The 20,739-nt window shown below is 55.9% G+C and overlaps 1 protein-coding gene across 1 annotated transcript in view; it reads right to left on the bottom strand.

The window, feature by feature from the left end:
- Window positions 1-1,802: 1,802 nt before the first annotated feature.
- The window catches only part of TSPAN11 (tetraspanin 11), a gene marked incomplete at its 3' end in the record, with an annotated part of 30,956 nt that continues 12,019 nt past the window's right edge, over window positions 1,803-20,739 (bottom strand). Inside the window, exons 3-7 of the mRNA XM_084255510.1 lie at window positions 8,213-8,287; window positions 7,963-8,067; window positions 7,025-7,183; window positions 6,681-6,767; window positions 1,803-1,862 (exon numbers count right to left, since the gene is read on the bottom strand). Of these exons, the coding sequence (XP_084111636.1) occupies window positions 1,803-1,862; window positions 6,681-6,767; window positions 7,025-7,183; window positions 7,963-8,067; window positions 8,213-8,287 (486 nt within the window). The remainder of the gene's footprint in view (window positions 1,863-6,680; window positions 6,768-7,024; window positions 7,184-7,962; window positions 8,068-8,212; window positions 8,288-20,739) is intronic.

Below are 20,739 nucleotides of genomic sequence, written 5' to 3'. Positions count from 1 at the left end.
GGATTGCACGAGCTGTCTGAGGATTCTGATTCGCTGCAGCCTGGCCTGCTCTTGCTTTGGTGTCAGCATGGCCACCTGAGGTGACAGGCCTGCCATTGCCATGAGCCATGCGCCTCACCCCACGCCACTTCCGCCTGCTGCCTGGGCTGCTCAGAGGGGTCTGAATGCTCTGCAAATGTGCAGGGTGCTGGTCCTGGCACCAGATCATGGTTCTGTCCAACCCGGGAGGGGGTGCTGAGGCTGCTGCTATTCCACAGTGTCCCTACTGTCCACCCAGGCACCATGAGGAGAGAGGGCTCCCAGCCCAGCCCCCTGGGTTCCATGGGTTGGGGGGACATGACAATAGTCATTTCTCCCGACTGGCCACTCTCGACTTCTCTGAACCTTCATCTCCTCCTCTGTGGAATGGGGGGAAGGATACCCTCTCGCTGGGGTTGCTACGTGACCTTCTTGGCGCACAGTAGGCCTTCAGTAAATACACGGCCCTGGCCTTGCTTAGATAGCAGAGGAACGCCTCTAGCGGCTGGGAAGTTAGAGTTCCAGGTGGGCACTGGGAGGTGTGGAAGCCTGGTGTGCGGGTCTCATGTTACCAGCTGCTGTTGGAACAGCCCTTTCGAAGGGCTCCCTGCTGCCCTCTTACCAGTTGATACCTGCGGGCTGGAAAACTGCTGACATCTATATGCTCCTTTCTAGGATGGTCTGTTCTCCCTTAGAATTTGGGAAAGATCTTGAAATTTCCTTGCCTATTTCAGATATGCAAGACAGAACCAAAGGAAGGGGCTGTATTCACTCTGGGAAGCAGAGGAGACCCCTGGAGGGGCCAGGTGGTCAGAGCATGTGGGTGCAGGGAAAGTGAGGTTCAGGGCAGAGCACCCCTCTGGGAGTCTCACCTCTGCAGTGACTCCAACTGGGCGGGGTCTCTGATTTGGTCTAATCAGGAAGGGTTTTACTCCCACTGACATTAAGAGATGGTTTTAAAAACCTGGCAATCCAGAGAATCAGGCAGTGGCTCTCGGGAGATCCCATAGGAGCATATTATGGAAGCTGGGGCTTGGAGTGATGGTCCTCCAGGGGTGCTTTCTTGGGGAGGGCCTCCAGGCAGGGCACAGGTTCCGGGCGCAGCCTGCACTGGTGAAGCCAACGTATCCCACCCTGCTCCCTGCCTGGGCAACTCCCCCCAGCTAACCCCTGCCGGCCCAGCTCCTATCGCCTCGCCTCCTGCCCCTCCACTTCCAGGCCTGCAGGAAGGAACCAGGTCATCCAGACACTCCTTTCCAAGAGGGAAGGGGTGGGAGGTGGGCACATCAAAGAGCAGGGTCTTCTGGGGGCCAACCCTAATGCACCCTGATGCACATCCCAGGGGGCAGAGCAAAGCTTGCTGCATAGGCCAGAGGAAGGCTGCTCACACAGGCCGGGGGTCATGTGTCAAGGCGGGTGTCCCAGAGGGGTCAGGTTTGCAGCCCGCTGTTCTAGGTGCAGGAGCTGGGGAGGAGCTGAGTGCAGCTCTCATCCGCGTGTGGTCCACGGGAGCCCTGTGCCCGGTGCGGGCTCTGGCATTGCCTCTAGGCAGGAGGGTGCCCGCCTCGGCTCTGGCAGTGAACACTTGGAAGGGAGGAAGGGGCTGCGCGCTGCTGGTCTGTGTGGGAACATGGAAGCCACAGTCTCAGACACTTGGTGGATCCCAAGGGCCTGGGCACAGATAAGGAGGGCGTTTCTGGGCGTCTCTGGGCAAGCTGATGCTGACTTCTCAGGCCTGGTGCCTGTCCTTGCGAGGGGCAGCCACAGGGGGGCGCGGTTGGCCACTAGTAACAATGCAGCTGGAGCCTCCGGTGCAAGCAGCAGGTGAGAACCATCCCGCAGATCTGCCAGGTGAGAGAGCGGAGGAGCAAAGAGCAAATCAGATCCCCAGGAAGCTGCAGCCACCGTGCACCACTGGGGACCTTGGTAGCCCTTCTGGTAGGTCTGGGATGAGGCCGAGGATTCTGCATTTCCAAACAGCTCTAGCCCATGCAGCTGGTCTGAGGTCAGGGCCTCTCCAGAGCTAGCCCATGTAACTCATGAGCTCTCAGGATTTCCCCCATGTTAGAGCTGCGTACGCTTTTCTTCTCTCCAGGAAAGAGTGCCTACAGCTTGCTACGCAGACTCCGGAACTAAACCAAGGTCCACAGTGATTCTATGGCTGGTGTACAGAGGCCACCAGGGAAACAGGCTCTGGGAGGGGCCCGAGGCACCGTCACCTCCTGGGAATGTGGCACCAAACCAGTCCCCCAGAGCGTGCCTGTGAGTCTGGCTGTCACCTCCACCTGCTGATAAGGAAAGGGCTAGAACACTCCGCCTGAGCAGGGCCGAGTAGGGCCATCCCTTTCCCCAGGCCCTACTTCTCCCATTTCTAAGATGCAGAGAATCTGTATTTCCCCAGCTTGTTCTTCACTAGCCCCCACTTTATCCACCTCTTCCTCTCCCCTTTTTGCATGGGGCAAAGGGGTGCGCATGTGTCAGACATGAGGCCCAAGACATGATTGTGACTCTGGGTAATGATGCTGTTGAGTCCTGGCTCCCTGCCTCCAGGAGAGGGGGCCCCGCGAGGGCAGTCCTGGCAGTCCCGTGCACACGGGGTGAAGGTGGATTTCCCCAAATACAGGAGACAGTGCTTGTCTTTTCCAGCTTTTCCAACAGCTGTCGCTGACTGGGTCTTCCAGAGCCTATCTGGTCGCACCCGGAAGGCAGGCAGGTTGGGGAGGTAGCTGCAGGCCGGACACACTTTTCTCTCTGCAAGGGCAACTTCGGGAGGTAGCCGAGGACAAGCCCTCCTCTCCCTTCCTTCCCACACGGGAGGACGCTGGCCTGTGAGTCCAGACTTGGTGCTAAGAGCAGAACCCAGAGGTGAAGCTCAAAGGCCCTGAGAGGTTTCCTGTCTCCCTCTGGCTGCAAGCAGGGGGCCATCACTGCCGCTCCACCCATGTGCCATGCAGCCTGCCTCTGCCCTGTCCCTAACTCATGGCTTGACGATTTGCACTGGGGGTCATCTGGATCTCTCTGGTCCTTGCTAGGGGGGAGGCAAGATGGGAGCAGCTGGGACAGCATAGACTTGTGTCCACCTCTCCTGTTGTACGTCCCCAGCAGGGGGAGGGTTGGGAGGGCTGAGCTCTCCAGCATATTCACCTTAATATAAAAAGTGTGTTCCCAGGGCGCCGCCCAGGGAAGGCAGTGAGGGTGGAGGTGTGCAAGTCAGAGTCTCAACGTGTGTCCACATATGCACACTCCAACGATGCATGCAAAGTGATACAGGATGCATTCACAATGTATGTGCATATGTACACACTCAAGGGCACACACATGCACACATTGCACCTGATGCATGCAATGATAAAGGATGCACACATCTGTGTTCATAGGTACACACATGCACACACACACGCTGTACCTGATGCACGCAAAGGATAAAGGATGTACTCAGAAAGTGTGCACTTGTGCACACTCATGTGCACACACACACAGACACCTGACTCATGCAGTGGGGTGAAGGATGCTAACTCCAGTTCCCTGTGCACCAGCGCCTTGTTGCTGACAGGACAGAGGAATGAGCTCAGATGGCTTTGAGCAGCCAGCACAGGGTGAGCAGAGAAACCAAACAGGTTGATGCAGAAGCAGGAGATGGTGGAGGTCGGAGAGGCTGACAGGGCCCAGTCAGCATGGGTCTGGATGCATGGGGGCATGGCGCCCCCTTTTGGCAGCCTACCTTAGATGCAGTATGTGCTGCTCACGTATTTTGGCTGCTGTTGGTTTTTGTTTTGTTTAACTGGGAGGCTGGTATGCTCTCAGTTTCTTTTGAGGTGTCTGAGCTAGCATCTGGCTGTCTTCAAGAATGATAAAGAAGGGCCAGGGAAGCCCCAGGAATCCACTGCAAAGTGATCTTTGAGGTTCCTGCTTAACTTAATCTCAGGCGGCTTGTGAATTTTCTGGGCACTGCAACATGTTTTGGTCCCACAGTGTGGGGATGTCAGGGCAGAAATGGGAGTGGGCCAGCTTCCATCTGGGGCTGTGTGGCCATGGGCAGTTACCCCCCTCTCTGAGTCTCACATCCCCCTCTGTTGATGGGAAAACCTCTTTTTCATTTGCTGGTCCAGAGCCTTTCCTGGTGAGTCTTTAAAATCCAGGATGCCAGGGCCAACACACCAGGACTGGGGTGGATGGCGTGGCATCTCCTGCTCCCCTGCTCTCCACGACTTCTCCCAGTGCAACCCCAGGTCACCCAGTGCAACCCCAGGCTGTGTGAGCAACCGCTATCATCTGACTCCAGGCAGGTGCCCTTGCTCTGTGGTATAGCCTTGATTTTTCTTCAAAATTGAATGCAAGGACTTAACGCCATGGCAGTTTCCACCTTCATTTCAGCCCCTCTTTCCCATCCACCAAGCTCTTTTACAATCCTGGTTCTATCAGTCAATAGACCTGCGATCCCTGCAGATCTGGCCAGTTATCAGAGTTCATTAGAATGCTTCCAGGGTCTTCACAGAGATCACAGAGGAAAATGTTAAAGAACCAGATCTGGGGCTGGAAGCCACTTCTAGACATTGTTCACCAGGCTGATGAACTCTTCTCCTGCTTGCACGGAGGTCGTCCAGCCCCCTCAAGCTCTCCTGAGCACCTCAGGGCCTGGCCTACTCATTCAGGAGGCAACAAGCACATTGACAAACACTTGGCGGGAATGAGGGCTGGTTATGTTCACTGCCTTTTCTGCTTGGATTTCAGTGTTCATAAGGCATCTGCTTTATCGTACCAGAATGTTGCAACACATCAGTCTCATTGGGGCGAGCCCTTTACTAACATCTCAGGGAGCTTCAGGGCGAGAAGGTTTCTAAGGTCACCACGTGAGGCTTGCCTCCAGCCCCCACTCTTGATTCGATCTAGAACAGCTCCCAGTACATTTAGGGTGCTGGGCTCCACTAATAAGACGCTGGTGCTGTTTAAAAAGGCTCAAGAACATTCAACTGCTCCATTGTACAGGGCAGGGAACTGAGGCTCAGAGAGGGACAGTGATTTCCCCAAGGTCACCAGGAAGAGGTAGAACTATTTCTAGATTCTTCCAGGGAAAATTTCCTCCACTTCCTGGGGAATATGTAAACGTGATGGCACCATCATGGGCTTATATCTCCGGGCCCCTGAGGGTCTTCCAAGTGCCAGGTTGGGTGTATGTGGGGAAGGTGCCTGTTCCTGCCTGAGGGTGGCTACGAGCCACCAGCACTTGGGTAGTTTAACTCAGCATTGGCCGGCAGAGGGAGCTCTCACCCGAGGCTTGGCTCTGCAAGGCTGGCCTCAGAGGACTGGAGGGGAGAAGATGGGCTGGGCTACACAGCAGTGACCGGTGAAGCACTCGCTCTTTCAGGGACACTAGGGACAGTACCCCAGTGAGCTGGAGGATCTGAGACTTTTCATGGTGAGGGTGTCAATAGAAAGGAGGCATCTGTGGGTCTGCAGCTATCCTGACCGCCTGGCCTGCGTGACGTCACTTCTATAGCTGTCTTGTTCCACCTTGACCTTAGCCTCAGGGCACTGGAAACCCTCTCCCTGTCCTTGGCTTCACTACCTTCTGCTCCTACAGACTCTGAAACGTGGAGAGGAAGAAATGCACAGAGTATGGCCCAGGCCTGCTTCGTTTCCATGCAGAGCAGGACCTCTTGAAACCTGGAGTAGATAGGGGTTTCTGGGGCCACCTGTTGGGCCAGGACCTTGAGCACAGCTTCCTTCCCAGTTCCCAGTGGCAACTCCTCTGGGGTTCAGTGAAGAAGGGGCAATGTTAGTGGCACCTGGGACTCTTAGGCTGCAAGTAAATGGACACCAGGGGGAGCAAGGTGGCCTGGCCAGGAAAGAGCAAGGGCTGTTCTTGAGACAGTGGAGACAGGGCGCCCTCATGGAAGAAATAATGCTGAGCTGCATTTACTGGACACCTGCTATGTGCTCTGCATTGAGCTAAGTGATTTACACATAGGTGGCTAATCTTCACACGTCACCGAACTAGGTATAATCAGCCCCATTTTACAAATGAGGAACTCAGGCTGAGAGATGAAATAACCAGCTCGAGGTGGCCTGGTCCCCGTCCCAGGGCTAGGGCCTCTTCAGTGGGTTAGGGTGCAGCTGCATCCTTGGGTGCCCAGATGGATCTGGCCTGGCCACACAAGTATCGGAAGGAACCCCATACTGGAAGGTTCCCCAGGCTCACCGCTGCCGTTCTCTGCATGTGTACGTACACACACACAGAGGAGCGGATGCATGTACGTGCACACACATATATATGCATGCACGAGCACACTAAACATGTCCGTATGCATGTACCTGACCACCTACACCTAGGTACATGCAGACGCACCTCAGGAGCCACACAGGCTGTGCACGCACACACACTCCCACGTGCACACACACAGGGTGCATGCGCATACCTGAGCCCACACTCATATGCCTCCCAGGCATCTGTTCCATATAATTCAAGTTGACCCCCAGGCCCCAGGCCTTTTCCTTCAGGTTTTCTGGGGAAGAGAGTAATCACGTGACTCATTCTTGGCTGTGAAGAGGAGGGGAGGAGGGCAGTGTGGGGCCCATGCCAGAGGGTGGTCAGTTATTGGAGCTCTCAGCCAACAGGAGAGGGTTCCCGACAATGCTGTCCCCTTACCCCCACTCCGACTCACCTGCAGGCAGGCCACCCCGATGCCCACTGCCCCCATGAGCAGCAGGTGGTCGGCCAGGAACTGCTCCAGCTTGGTGATGCAGCCTCCCTGGAAGGTAAAGGTAGGTTATGCACACCTTGGCGGGGAGCAGGTGAGGATGCATCCAGCTAGCAGGACCTGGCCTGGCCTTTGAATTGCTCACAGGCTACTTGAGGTCCTCAAATCTCCCAGCAATAGCCTGGGGGCACTATGGAACCCTTTGAGGACCCAGAAGCTGCTGGCCCCACACATCTGCCTGAGCCTGCCTTTCCTGGGGGGGCTCCTGGTGGGGATCACGTGGTCAGCCTGCCCAGCAGGGCACTCACCTCCACCTTGTAGATGTTGGAGGGGTGGGCTCGCAAGCCGCAGCGTGGCACCACTGTCTTGCAGCAGCTGTCGGGCACCCGGCGGCCCTGGGCCTCCCGCGAGAGGACGTACGTGCTGTGCTGCCAGTCAGCCGAGCTGTTGCTCCCGCAGCACTTGAACTGGAAGGGAGCAGAGGCGGGTGAGACGCAGCCAGGGCCTCCGCATTGCTCACACACCTCGTCCCTTTTCATTCTCTAGATGTTTCTGTCACCCTGTTCCGAGCAGGGGGCTGATGTCTCAGGCAGAATTTGCCTGCAGGGCACCTGTTCGCTACCTACTCAATTCACCCAGGTTGGTTAAGAAGAGGATGCTGGGAACAGGGGGCTGTGGACCGCTCAGGGGCCAGAGCCCAATCCATGAGCTGGGGCGTGGGCGCAGTTTCCTAGTCATCCTAGGGGGTGGCACCCACCCGCTGACAGCTGCTGAGTCTCCTCTTGGAAAGGAGAGACCCCCGTTCTGTGCCCAGCACTCAGCAGCGGTTAACTGCAATGCCTCTGCCTGGGACAGTTCACCTTTCTGGGGCCGCACCTCCCAGCTCCCGGGGGAGGAAGGCAGATGGAGTTCTCCTGAGGAGGCCAGCTTCCTGCCACAGGGCCCCCCACGGGGAAAGCAGCCAGGGTGGCTTGGAGGCGGTAGTTGGAGGGGTCTTGGTGGAAGTGAGGGAAGGGGGGGGAAGTAAAGACCTGCCCAGGTAGGTGCTTCAGCAGGTACTTCCCATGCGTGGAACTTGTATGTATGGATACAGATTTAGCGTTCTCTTGCTTCTGAGGCTTCATTTTAGCATGTGGCAAATGAAGCTCAGAGAAGGTAAGTAATTTTCCCTGGGTCACACAGGAAAAGGTCAGAGCCAGGATTTGAACCCATGTCTGGGTGGCCTGCCACCAGAGCGGAGGCTTACATCTTGCTGCAGACGGTCTACCGAGGCGGTGATCTTAGCTGCTCCGGGCTGCCCGTAGTTCTCAGCCAGAGTCTGGGTCAAGTGCAGCTTCAGTTCGTCACTCAGCTGAGGAGGGTAGAGAGGGAAGAGGTGTTGGGAGATCACCCCCACCCTCCTGGTCCCCAGTGCCACTCCCAGGCTTCTGCCCTGGCCGGGAGAGCGCGGGGTGGGGGGTAAGACGAGGGAATTGGAGGAGGACATGTCCACTCACCCTCTGGTAGTACACATGGGCCAAGACCCCTGCCACAAGCTCGACAAGGAAGATCACCAGCAGGAGGCAGAAATACTAGGAGCAAGAAGAGAGACAGTCGCACCGGGATTGAGGACTCCAGGCAGATGGCGTGTCAAGCCCTCTATGACAAATGTTTCCCCAAAGCAGTGTGGGAGTTGGGGCAGCCTGTGAGGGACCCATCACCCACACCATCTTCTCTTCCTAGCAGCTCTGGGCATGGCTGGCTGTGCTGGCTGCTGGCCTGGGGCTCCAGACTCCCGGATCTGGGTTCAATTTGTTAATCCACACCCCATCCAGTATTTACTGAATACCTATTACATGCTGGGCATCCTAAGACGGTTATTTTCTCAAAGCTACTGGTGGTCAGGGGACAGGGAAGCGATTCCAATGCTGTGTCGTATATGCTGCTCCAGGACAAGCCCTTAGAACATTAGGAGGCCCCTGCTGGGGGAGAGCAGTCAGAGAAGGCTTCCTGGAGGAGGTGATATCTGAGTCATCTCTAGATGACTAGGAGTCTGCCAGGTACAGAGGAAGGCAGCATATTCCAGGAAAGCCTGGAGACTGCAGAGAGCCTGGGCTGCGTGAGTTCAGGATGTGGCTCTGGCAGGTGGGTGCAACAGCGACCAAGCTCAGGAAATGACACAGGCAGAGATACTGGGAAAGGCGCTGGAGTCTCTCAGTATTCATGGCCCTCCAGGGGGTTCAAACCCCCCCTCACCTTGGCCAGCTTCCTCCAGGGTTCTCGGCCCCACAGCAGCTGGCCTGGCTGGGTTCCCGGCCGTGCGCTGGCCTGTGACCTGCTTCTCTCCCTTACGCCCACTCGATTCTACAGTCAGGAGGCTCCGGGACACTGCTGATCAATCCCATGTGTTCTTGTAGGAGCCAACGGGTCAGACATGCATGTCAGGCCCATGTGACTGGGAGGGGACAGGAAGAGGGAGCTGCTGCAGGCTAAGGCGGCCAAGGGATGGGGCAGGCAGGAGGGAAAGAGGCGGGTAAGGAAGAGAGGAGGGCGGAGGAACACAGTTACCTGGGAGTGTGCTCCTCTGGGCAAGTTCAGCCCCTACTCTTGGGCACTGATGGGGTGGCATCTTCCCCCACCCCGAGCCCCGTCCATCCACCTGCTTGGTGGGACTACAGGTTATTGCCGGATTGAGCAGAGTTCCAGTCCACGGGTACGCTCTGATGCTATCAAGTCGGGCAAGAAATGTGGGCAGAGGCCGTGTGACCTGGCCCGGCAGGGGGCTCTGGGGCCATTTCAGAGGCCGTGCCAGGTCAGGGGCTGTGGGCCTGCCCTGACCATCCCCAGCACACTTAGCAGCAGGCCTGGCAAGGGAGGCAAGGGCCTCATAGAGAAAAGGACATTTCAGAGGGCCTCCCCTGGTGGCGCAGCAGTTGAGTGCTGGGCTGCAAAGCTGCCCGCAGCCTCTGCAGCGCTGGTTCGATCCCCGGCTGCTCCCCGGCCACCGGAGGAGGGGCCCACATGGCGCGCAGACCTCTCCTGCAGCCCGCTGCTCCCCTCAGCCGTGTACTTCGGTCCTTCTGCCTGCTCTGCTCCCCGCTCTGGCTCTGGTGAATTCTCTTCACCCTCCCGCGCTTCTGACTGTGCCCAGTGCTTGTATAAATAAATAAATAAATCTTTAAAAAAAAAAAAAAAAAAGAAAGAAAGAAAAGGACATTTCAGAGAAAGAACTCTGACCTATGAGCAAGGCTTCCTTTCCGGTTAAGTGAATCTTCCATTTGCCCTAGCCCCCTAGCTATTTATTGAGCCCCACTGTCCCCAGCCTTGACCCTGCCCCCCAGGGAAGCTTCCCAGGCTCTGAACATGGCGGCAGGCTTGCTCCCCCTCTTGTGGAGCCTGACAAGAGTACAAGTGGAGGTTCCTATGCCCCTTCTCTGCCCACCCCAGGCTCTATGCCACCCCAGGACAGGCCTCTGGCCTGCAGTGAGACAACGCAGGTGAATGAGCCAATGTCCTGTTGGATGGGCTGAGCCGCAATGAGTGGGTCCTGCCTATCACCCTGTTTAGACAGCTTGGCCCACCAGACTGACCTCAGGCACACGCTGCGCCAAAGGCACCGCCTCACTGATGGCTGCTCTCCTGGAAGGGGGCTGGCCTGGGGGCCTGAGCCGGGGCAGGGTCTCATAATGCTAAAAGGCGTACCCCTGGGTGGAGACTTCACATGCTGATGAGACATGTGACATGGAGACGCATGCAGCTCTCCGACAGGGCCAGCCCCTCTCATGCTGGAACTTCGCTCTCCTCTAGCCTGCCCTGGTGGACAAGTCCACCCCTCCAAGAGCCAGAATGGGACTTTCCTCTTCCAGGGCTGACTCCCTCTTGCACAAGTTTAATAAAACCTTGTCTAGATACCGGTTGTCCTGCCTTCTTGTTAAACTGTTTACTAGTGGCTGGAACCTCTGAGGTTCCCAAGTAGGCAATGGCCTGTTCAAGTTCCGTCCATCCCCAGAGTCATGCACTCCTTGGCCATCCTGAGGTGGATGTATAGGGGCTGGGTGTGGAGTATGGGGCCTTGGTGGCTTCCAAGATCCGAGTCACATGGGATGAGGTCAAGAGTGGGGAGAAGCACATTCTGTGGACCCCAGGGACATCTCACGCCATGGGGAGAGGTCTGGAGGAAGGATGGCCAGTGTTTAGAGTGGGTCTGGGTACACCGAGGCAGGAGCTTGACCGGAGGTCTGTGGCTGGAGGCCTGAAGAGGCTGGAGAAGCATCTGTTGACTGGGGTTGAGTCCAGGCTCTGGCACTTGCTGGCTCTGGGTGGGCGGCCGCTGGCGCCGAGTTGGGAAGCGGAAACTACACTCCCATAGGAAAGATGGCTCAGTAGCTAGGGAGCCTTTCCTGGTTCCTTGGGCAGGACACAGCCTCCAGGGCTACCTACACGGTGGGCGGCTGTGCTTGCGGTATGGTGGCAGCATGGCCACCATCCGGGAGGACCCACAGAGATCTGGCCTGTTTCCTGTGCCTGCAGCTTAAGGGCCACAGTGCATGAGGAACAGATTGGCCAGCCAGGGGCCGGTGCAGCCAGCCCAGTCGGCCCAAGCTGGTTGCTGTCTCCTGGAAGCTGGAGTCCATCAGACATGACAGCTTGCAGCTGAGCACCAACAGCCACCCAGAGGGCCTTTCTCTCTAATGCACTGCAGCCCCAGAGATGTGACACGTGGCCCTGAGGTTCCTCCCAGAACACACCTGCCCTGCTCTCCTGCCCCACTGAGTTTCTCTGAGGCGCTCTCATCCTGCCGCGCAGGACCCTACACGTGGCCAGCGTCCCCAGCTTCCTGTGCACCCTGGGTGGACAGGGAAGAAGAGATGACGGAGCTTGTCACTGAGCCAGAGGAACAGGCAGTGGGGAGGGAGGCAGCTTGGCATCCTGCCGCCTTCCTGCAGGGGGCGGGAGAGCCTTCTCTCTATGGTGCTGTCCCTGGAGGCACAGCCCTGAAGGTGGCTGTGCCCTTCTGCCCCCTGGGGCGTCACTGCCAGGATTTGCCACTGAAGCCTGGCTGGGGAAGAGGGATGATGGCCGGGGGAGCGATGGAAGCACATCTCAGGATTAATGGCAGCCTAATTTAGCACATGCCTGCCCTGCGCAAATGTTCCGAGCTATCAGACAGGCCAGCCATGCTACCGGAGCTGTCAGAGGGAAGATCCTCCGAGAAGCAGTGGGCTGAGGGAGTACGCTCCTCCCACCGGCAGACCTCCAGCTGCAAAGATGCCCTGGGAAGAAGTGGGGACCAGACTGGGGCTCTGGGGTGCTGAGGGTGGGGTTTCAGGGAGCGCGTGCACCGGCCCCCATGGCAGCTTTGGTGGAGAGCGCTGCAGGTACGTGACTGGCCTGGGCAGGGTCCCTGCCTCATGGGTCTGGCATGACAGCCCCTGGGAGGCAGGCAAAGGGCTGTGCTCACCGGGATCCTCCCTCACCAGGGGCCGCGCAGACCACATCTGTAGCAGGCTGGCTAATGCCTGGGCAAGCAAGCCAGGCCTTGGCTTTTCCCATGTGAGACCATGAGCTCTAACCCTCTGAGCCTCAACTTCGCCCCACTGCCCTGTACTCCGCCAAGCCTCTCCTGACTCCGCCGTCTAACCACAGCAGCTCAGGACCCCTCCCGCACTGGCGGGCCGGCTGTGCAAATCTGCAGCGTCCCCTCGGTTCCTGCACATGCAACTACAAGAGACTAGCCTTCCAGCCCTGTGCCTTTGCCCCACTAGAGCACCAGGGATTCCTGCTCTGCACCCAGCTCCATCATGCTGGCACTGAGTCGTCTCTGGGTTGTCAATGGTTGCCACCACCCCTTCCTGACATCTAGGTGCTTCCTAAGGCCTCTGTCTTCCGGCACAGACACTTTCCTCTTTGCTGCTTCTCTCAACGAGACCCCTGGTGTCTCTGTGTCCTTCCCCGCTGACCACACTGCTCCTCACATGGCAGCCAGCAGCCTCACACCTGCCCTGTGCAGTTCTGCTCCAGCAGCACTGCTCTATCTGCTCAGAACGCCAGCCAGGCACTGGGCCTGCATATGTACTCGGCAAATGCCCGGGGTTAAGTGGTGTGAGTGCTTTCCCACACAGCCTGCCTCCAGCCAAGGGAACAGACCAAGCATGCCAGCCCCGACTTGGGGGCAGCAGCTTAATCTTACTTGGATCAGTGCTACTCCAATTTATACCAGTGATTCTCAACCTGGCATGACTTGGCCCCCAGGGATGCCGGCAATGTCTGCAGATATTTCTGTTACAGCGACAACTGGTAAAGGGGGTGCTACTGGCATTGAGTGTGCAGACCTGGGCCAGGGAGGCTGCTGAATGCCCTCCAGTGCATAGGACAAAATGATCCGGCCTGAGATGTCAATGGCACCGAGGTTGAGAAACTGATGGATGGATTTACTTTTAGATTTTAAGGTTGATACTGGGACTTGATTTGCCCACATGTGCTGATGTGCCATGGGAGACACAAAAAAGATCTGAGGAGTGTTATCTAGTTCCCAGGATGCGTGAAACTGGGCACAGAAGCATGTGAGGGGCTTGACGCTGCACCTGCCTGGGAGACACCTCTGCAGAAGAAGTGCTTGCCCTCACTCAGGGAAGGATCAATGAACGGAGGCAGCTGTAGATTCCCTAGCTGCCCTGCAGGCTGGGCTGGGGCAGATCACCTCCAGAAAGAAGGCTTTCTCTTTTCAATTTGATTTGTTTACTTTGGATTATTAAAGAAAGCAAAACAGTCTCAGATACTATGTGCGTTTAGAAAGTCAGTATTCACTATCCCTGTGCTATCCTGCCTCTCCTGCCCCTGCGGGGGCTGAGGACCCTAGTGAGCCCTCATTCTCTTGTAGGAGGTGACCACCCCATTCAAGTGGACTGGTTTTGCTTCTTAAAACCTGGCTGGAGGGCCTCCCTGGTGGCACAGGCAGTTGAGCACCACACTGTGAAGCTGTCTGCAGCCTCTGCAGCGCGGGTTCGATCCCGGTCAGCCGGCAAGAATCCCACATGGTGCAGCAGACCTCTCCTGTCTCACCTGCTGTTCCCCTCAGCAGTGTATTTAAGTCAGTCTGCCTGTTCTGTTCCCCGCTCTGTCTCTGATGAAACCTCTCACCCTTCCGCGCATCTGGCCTGTACCTGGCTTCTTGTATAAATAAATAAATCTTAAAAAGAAATAAATAAAACCTAGCTGGAGAAGCGGAAGGAAAAGCCATTTTTCTACAGTGGGCGTCGTGGAAAGGTATCTCTTCCACACAAAATAGTAACTGACCCTTCTTTGGTGGCCAGCCCCGGGGCACGCAGGGTGCGCTCCATGATGGTCAGAGCCCTCCCCAGGCCCAGCCCCTCTGTGAGCTCTCCCATGCTGCTCCCAAACACCCTCAGAGATGGAGGTGAGCAGAGCATTACTTAAGTTGCTGTGTGAACGCCAGCATCAGCCTCACTGAACCCAGTGAGGGGGGCTGAACCCAGAATTCCAGCTCTAGAGTCTTACCTGCCATGTGACATCACCCCCCAAAATGGCTAGCAGGTGGATGGGCCAGGCTGCCGAGTTCACTTAGGGTGGATTCCACATTTTAGGGTGGATGTGGTTAGGTGGATGTGGGGGTGTCAGGAAAAGAATGAGAATTGATCATGGAGACATAAAACAGAAATCTAGGGCACACCAGGAATTCTCGCGGGCCTTCATCAGTCCCCAGCGCCCGCAGGGAAGGCTGCTCAGGGCGATCTCTCTGGTGCAGGCTGCCTCTTCCATAGGGAGCTTTTGCTCCTTCACGCCTCTGCTTGGCGTGGGGTTCATAGCCACGGGCTCCAATGCCTGTCTGTCCCTCTGCCCTTTGCTTTACTCAGCAGAACTAACCTTATCTCGGCACCCAGTAACTGCACAAGCTTTACAAGGTGTGCAACACCTGGTGTGTGCACAGCACCCTGCACACAGTGGGGCATCAGAACTTCGTGCCTCTGCTCTCTCCATGTGCCTGCCTGCAATTCACTGCTCCGACCTGCTGTGCTCCGCATCTGCTGGCCAGCTAACCTTAGCTCCAATCTCCTCTGAGCCCGAAGTCTCTGGCCATGACCCTTTTCTGAACCTCCAGTGTGGGGTCTCACACTCTCCAGGACTGTGTACGCTCTGACCCCCGGCATAGTGACCCATCTTCACAGTCCCTGGGCCTGGACATGTCCACTCCTGCCCAACTTCCAGATCCACTCTAATCCTGGGGCTCCCAGGGCTGCCTCCAATCCCTCAGTCTGATCGCAACCAGAATGGGAATTCCAAAGAAAGCTCCTCTAACTTTGGCCTCAGAGCCTTCTAGAAGAAACATGCCATTTCAAAATATGCCCAACCTAGGCCAAGACATTTGCTAAGCACAGAAAGGACCCAGACAATCACCTCCCCTCAACAGCCCCCTGCACATCTATCTGATTTTTTTTTAATCCTTTAATGGAACAGTTTAAACCAGAAGCAACGTTGGATATTTCCAAAAACTATAGATCCAAACGAAGCTGGAAGAGCACAGCGCTCTCTGAACCAAGGCAATACTTTCTTTAATGAGAGGCTTTGCAGACACGACACAGAAATATTTCTCACTGTGACATTAAGGTGACGACTTCGACAGTGAGTCTGCAGATGGATGTATACTGAGTGGAGCCGGCCAGGCCCCAGGTCGCTTCTGGGGCAGGTTCACGTGTGTGCACAGGATGGGGCAGCTCGGCGCCCACTCCTACCGCTGTTGAGCTACATTTTAAGAACTTGATAAAATTGAACATTCTGAGTTTTTCCACCTGCCTGATCCTGCCATAAAGAGGGCACTTTGCTGGCTCCCCCATCAATCTACACCACTGGAAATAGAACCCGCCACAGCTGGGAAATCGAGGTTCAATACCCAGCCAGGTAGGGATGGAGGAGAAGTACTAGCCTGTTCTCAGAGCAATGTGGGGAGACTAAACCAGGAGAGCGGAGACCCTGCCAAGGTTAAATCGCAGAGAGGGGAGCTCAGTTAGCGGCTCCCAGCTGGGCTGTGGGAGGGAATTACAGGGAAGGTCAAGTTGCTCAGAACCACTGAGGCCAAGCAGGAAAAGACAGGGCCAGCTGTTCAGTGGTAATGACCTCAGGGTGCATTATTTTCTGGCAATTAACCACGGACTGCGGGCGGGAGCCACTCAGGTTCCAGAGGTGCAGCTGCCTAGCCTGTTTGTGCAGAAGAGAGAGGATATGGATTTGGGAGCCTCAGGCCATTCCTGTAATAAGCCATCACTGTTGGAAAGATGAAGGTGACCTCCACGCTCCTGGCCCCAGCCCAGGGCGCACAGCCCAGGGAGGCCGTCACGGACAGCTGTGCCGGATGTTGGGACTCAGCCACTCCACGCGGCTGATGGCTGACGCTAAGACCCAGTTCTGGCCCAAGGGGCTGGGAGCAGAGAAGAGGACCAAGGCTGGTGGTAAGGGAAGTGGGAAGGATCGGGGTGGGGGGCTGGGCGGCGGTACTGGCTCGAGAAGAGTTCCATTTGTTAAGGCTCCTTCTCAAAGAGCTTGCTCCTGCGCTTGGTGAGGTAAATAACGGTTTATAGCCATGTTTTATGACCTTTACCTAATATGGTGACTCATTTCCGAAGACCTAAAATACATCCTTCTTGTCCTCATCTTTCACCTCTATGTAAAGATGGGACACCAGGGTAGCTGGGAGTGACTTCCCTGAGGTCCCCGAGCAAGCTGGGCTTTGGAGACCAAGACTTGAGTCCTGATCACACTTGTTAGCCAAGTCTGAGAGTGTCTGATGCAAGTGTACCAATCGGTGGTGCTCTCATTTTCAGAAGTTGGTTCTACAACTTCTTACTTTTTAACCCATCCCCTAAATACAAAAGATCCTATGACAAAGACCTAGTTTGGCCTGAGACATCCATCTTATAATCTTCATGTGGCATAAGATACCCAAGTTTTCAGAGCCCAGACTCCAAACTCCAAAAATATCCTTTCTCTTCACCAGAGTGGCATCTCTCTTGGCCATTGGCCTTAGACTGAGCTGGCCCGCGTGGTCTGGCTCTCTCAGGCAGCCTTAGCTAAAAAAGATCTGGTGTGAATTATTTAAACCCCATTCCTGTGCCCCTTGCAGACTTCCGACACGGAGTTCATCATCATTTCAGCACCAGGCCAAGACGTGCTATTCCTGTCCCTGAGGAACAGGCACGTCTGGGGCAAGCAGCTTGGAAGGGCTGTGGATGTGCTGGGAGGAAGGGCCTTGGCCCGGGCGGACATGGTGCCGTGTGCACTGGACGGACTGGACCTACCTGCCCCTGCCACACTGGCTCTCTGGGCATTTCTGATGCCAGCCCTCTCCTGCCTCCCCATCCAAGCTGGACACCTATCGCTCAGATGCAGAGTTTTTCATCTTCGCTTCTCCTCTTTGGGGACCACTTTGTATAAGCTGTTCTCACTGCATTTTTCCTTTGGAGCTGCCTTCAGCCTTAAGCTATTAAGATCTCAAAAGGAAGTTCAACATGGAGAGGAACAGATGCCATGCAATCAGGAAGGAGCCCTCAGCAACCACAGAACCCTTTCAAATGGACTTAGCCATACCACTTGTCTTTAAGTGGGAGCCTGGGTTTTAAAACTCCTACACGTGTTAGCCCAAGAAAGCTCTAATTGTTTCTGTTTAAACAATCAAGTGTTCAATAATTCAGGGTCTGATGGGCCAGGACATGGATACTCAGGATCCACTGCTTCACTCACATTTGTCCTTGGGCAGCTTCTGTCTTTGGTTCTTTCAGACAGGGACAGAGAGAAGCAAAGGAAGATTCCAGACTGAGGTTTGCAGTTTGCCTGCCCCCCCAGGGGGAGCTGCCTGTCCCCACACTCCTGGATGGCAGGTGTCTGTGTGTGCTGTCTCCTGACCTGTTTGAAGCAGGGGCCTCTCTGACATGACTGATCAGTGCTGTGCCACGGTTCTGTGTGGGGTGGAAGGGAAGGCAGGCAGGCAGTAAGGTAGAGCCAAATGGGGACGGCATCTTGCACCAGCTGAGCGGCAGCTCTTGTGCCCCAGGCCAGCCTCAGTCCCAGAGGGAAGGGAAGGTCTCTTGTTAGCTGACCCAGAGCAGAGTGTGGGGTGTGTACAGGCCTGGATGCCTGACCCAGGGCCTGGTCTTCTACAAAGTGCCCACCTCTCCCCTGCAGTCAGCCCCAGGCCCTGGGGAGGCTCAGACCAAGTGACAATGAGGTAGTGAACGGGAGGCGGGAGACACCAGCTCAGCCTGCGTGGTGGGCTAGGTCTTGCAAATCGACGATGTAAGAAGGGAGTGCAGAAGGGCTGCCCGTGATGGGCGGCATGGAGAGCAGAAAGCTGTTGGTCACTCCTAGGGATTCCTCTTCTGGTTTCAGAGCCACCCAGAGGAAGAGTTTTGATCAGACTGTTCTTCCCAAAGCCAATCATGCCGAGTATCCCCGCTTGTTCCTGGGTGACCCACACTCTCATCCACCTTCTGGACTGACCTCTGCTCATGCCATCACTATTTCCACATTTTAACAGAGCAAGGAGCGTCCAGGGTCCCTCTCCCCGCCCCCCAAGGTCCCACCTGGTCTCCTGCCCTAGGGCTCTGGCTGGGAGTCCTCGCTGTACCCACCTAGATCTCTGAGAGTGGCTGCCCAGTTCTGTTATCCAGAGACACGGGGAAACTGTGTCCTGACAGATGCCCTCGGCTTCCCGTCCCCCTGCCTGCCCCAAAACATGGCTTCCTGGGCGATGTGAATTCTCAGGGGAAGTTCCAACAGGCTGGGATCCCAGCTCAGCTCCAGTGCTTACTGGCTCCACATGGAGCCAGATTTCTCATTGGAGTGGGTGAATCAACTTTGCAGAGGCAGTATAGTACGGGGGGGGATGGTGCATGGGCTTGGGGGCCACCCTGAGTGCCCCTCACTAGCAGTGTGACGATCTTAGGCAAGCTGCTGCAGCTCTCTATGCCCCGGCTCTCTATGCCTTGCCTGTGACATGCACAGCTGGGCGAGGACTAAGCCAGGGCCCTTGCAGCAGTGTTCAGAGCAGCGCTTAGTACAGACTCCCTGGTGATGGAGACTTTGGCGGCTGCTATGGAAGGGTCGAGGTGGCCACATGGCATGGTGCCCATCTGAATTATAACTGGGCATGGGTGCAACCAGGGGCTGTTTCCCAGCCCGGCAGGGGACTGATCTTTAGGGACTCCCTGAGAGCCAAGAGAATTTCTGAGTCAGGAAGAAGTTTCTAGATGAGGGTCCGAGGCTTCCTTCTTGGGTGGTAGAGGGAAGTCCTGTCCTGCTGCAATAAGATCACCTGGTGGGAGGAAGGGGCGGCACATGGGCAGCAGCCTGCCTTGGTGGGCCAGGAGGTTCACCTGAGAACCAAGACCAAGCCAGACCCCATTCCTAAGGGAGCAGGGCTGAGTAGGGCAAGGGTAGGCAGGAAGGGTTATCGCTCCAGGCCCAGCACCACAGTGGGCCCTGTAAGGGTTGGACTATCTCCCCCGCCCCCACACAGCACATCTGTCACTCAGTGGCACTCTCCGACTTCATCCGCTGGCACTGATAAGATGGAGAATGTGCCACCAGCTGCAAGGACTTGCACTGGGCCACGGAAGGGACGGCTGGGTGCAGTGGGGCTGTCCTGGGGCACAACTGCTCCTCACTGGAAACACAGCCCATGTCTGGTGGCTGGTCCTTGCTGGCCCTCAGCACCCACGAGCCTGCACCTCTGCTCTGGGCTGCCCCTCAGAGCAGAAGTAAGGAATTTTCCTAGGCAGGGGAGTGCCATCCTGCGGAGCCTATACACAGCACTTTTGTATCCAGACCTAAAAATCTAGGTCACTGCTGGTGTGACAGCCTGCAGGGGACAGTCCCTCGGCTGCCTCCTGCTTCCTTGGTCAGATGTGCAAGGATCGAGGCTGCCAGGTTCATGGAGGGCATGGGGAGGTGGAGTAAGGAGAACATAGTCCCCCGGGGCATCTTCCCAGCACGGATGCCTCTCAGGCTCAATCTGATCTCCTGGTGAGACTAGATGGGTCATGCCCAGTCCTTCCTCGCTAAGTCCAGATGCAGTCCAGACTCCTCTGTCTCTTCCTCCTCTGTGCACCCTGACTTGGCCCAGGGGAAGGCAGGAAGGAGGGGAAGTCTGCTCTGCTTCCAGCTGCACAGGGAGTTGGGGTGGGTCTGGCAAGGCCTGAGCGGGTGCTGGCCTCTCCCCTGCCAGCCCACCCTGGCTTCTTCCCCAGGCTCTGAGCTAGCTCTGGAGAGCGTCCCAGCAGCCCACCCCACCACCCTGGAAACACTCTTGCCCAACAGTCAAAGCTGAGTCTGATCAAGCTTCCAGAGCTAACCCCTGGGAAAACAGAAAATGACATCAACAGGGCTAATGATCAGAAAATCCAGGCTGGGAGAACTCTAGGACATGTGTTCTGTTCCTTCAACAAATACATTGCCAGAAAAAAGTGGTTGATGGCTGTTTAGAGAGTAAAGGGACTTAGGAGATAAAGCAACCAATTTTAATACATGGGTCTAATTTAGTTACTGATTCAAACAGACTAAAACAAAGAAGACATTTAAGGGGTAACTGGGGAAATCTGAAACTGCTTGAGTATTTCACAGTATTAAGGGATAGGAATGTGCATTGTTTTCAGGTGTGATAAAGATAACTACATTAAGTCACCTACAGAAAGGATCCGTGGGCTTTTGAGACACACATTGAAATACTAACAGATGACATGGTACCTGGGGGGCAGGTGACAGGTGGAAGGCACCGGCTATCGATGCTGGCTGGGGAACCTGCTAATGGGACAGGGACTGCATTATAACCTTCTTTTCATTTTGCATCTCTTTGAAAATTACCAAGACAAACTCTATGAGAAGTGGACGATGAGAAGGAAGAGAACAAAGTGGGGGAGAGTTGAGGGGAATAAGGAGGAGCACTATCAGGCTGATTCGAGACTGCATGTAATTATTAATCTTAAAGTAAATGGACAAAACAATTTTTTTTTTAAATCCTGAGCTAAGAAGTGGAACA

Source organism: Talpa europaea (assembly GCF_964194135.1).
Source record: "Talpa europaea genome assembly, chromosome: 15".
Lineage (NCBI taxonomy): Eukaryota > Metazoa > Chordata > Mammalia > Eulipotyphla > Talpidae > Talpa > Talpa europaea.
The sequence above is the reverse complement of the archived record's forward strand: the minus strand, read 5'-3'. Positions and strand labels throughout refer to the sequence as shown.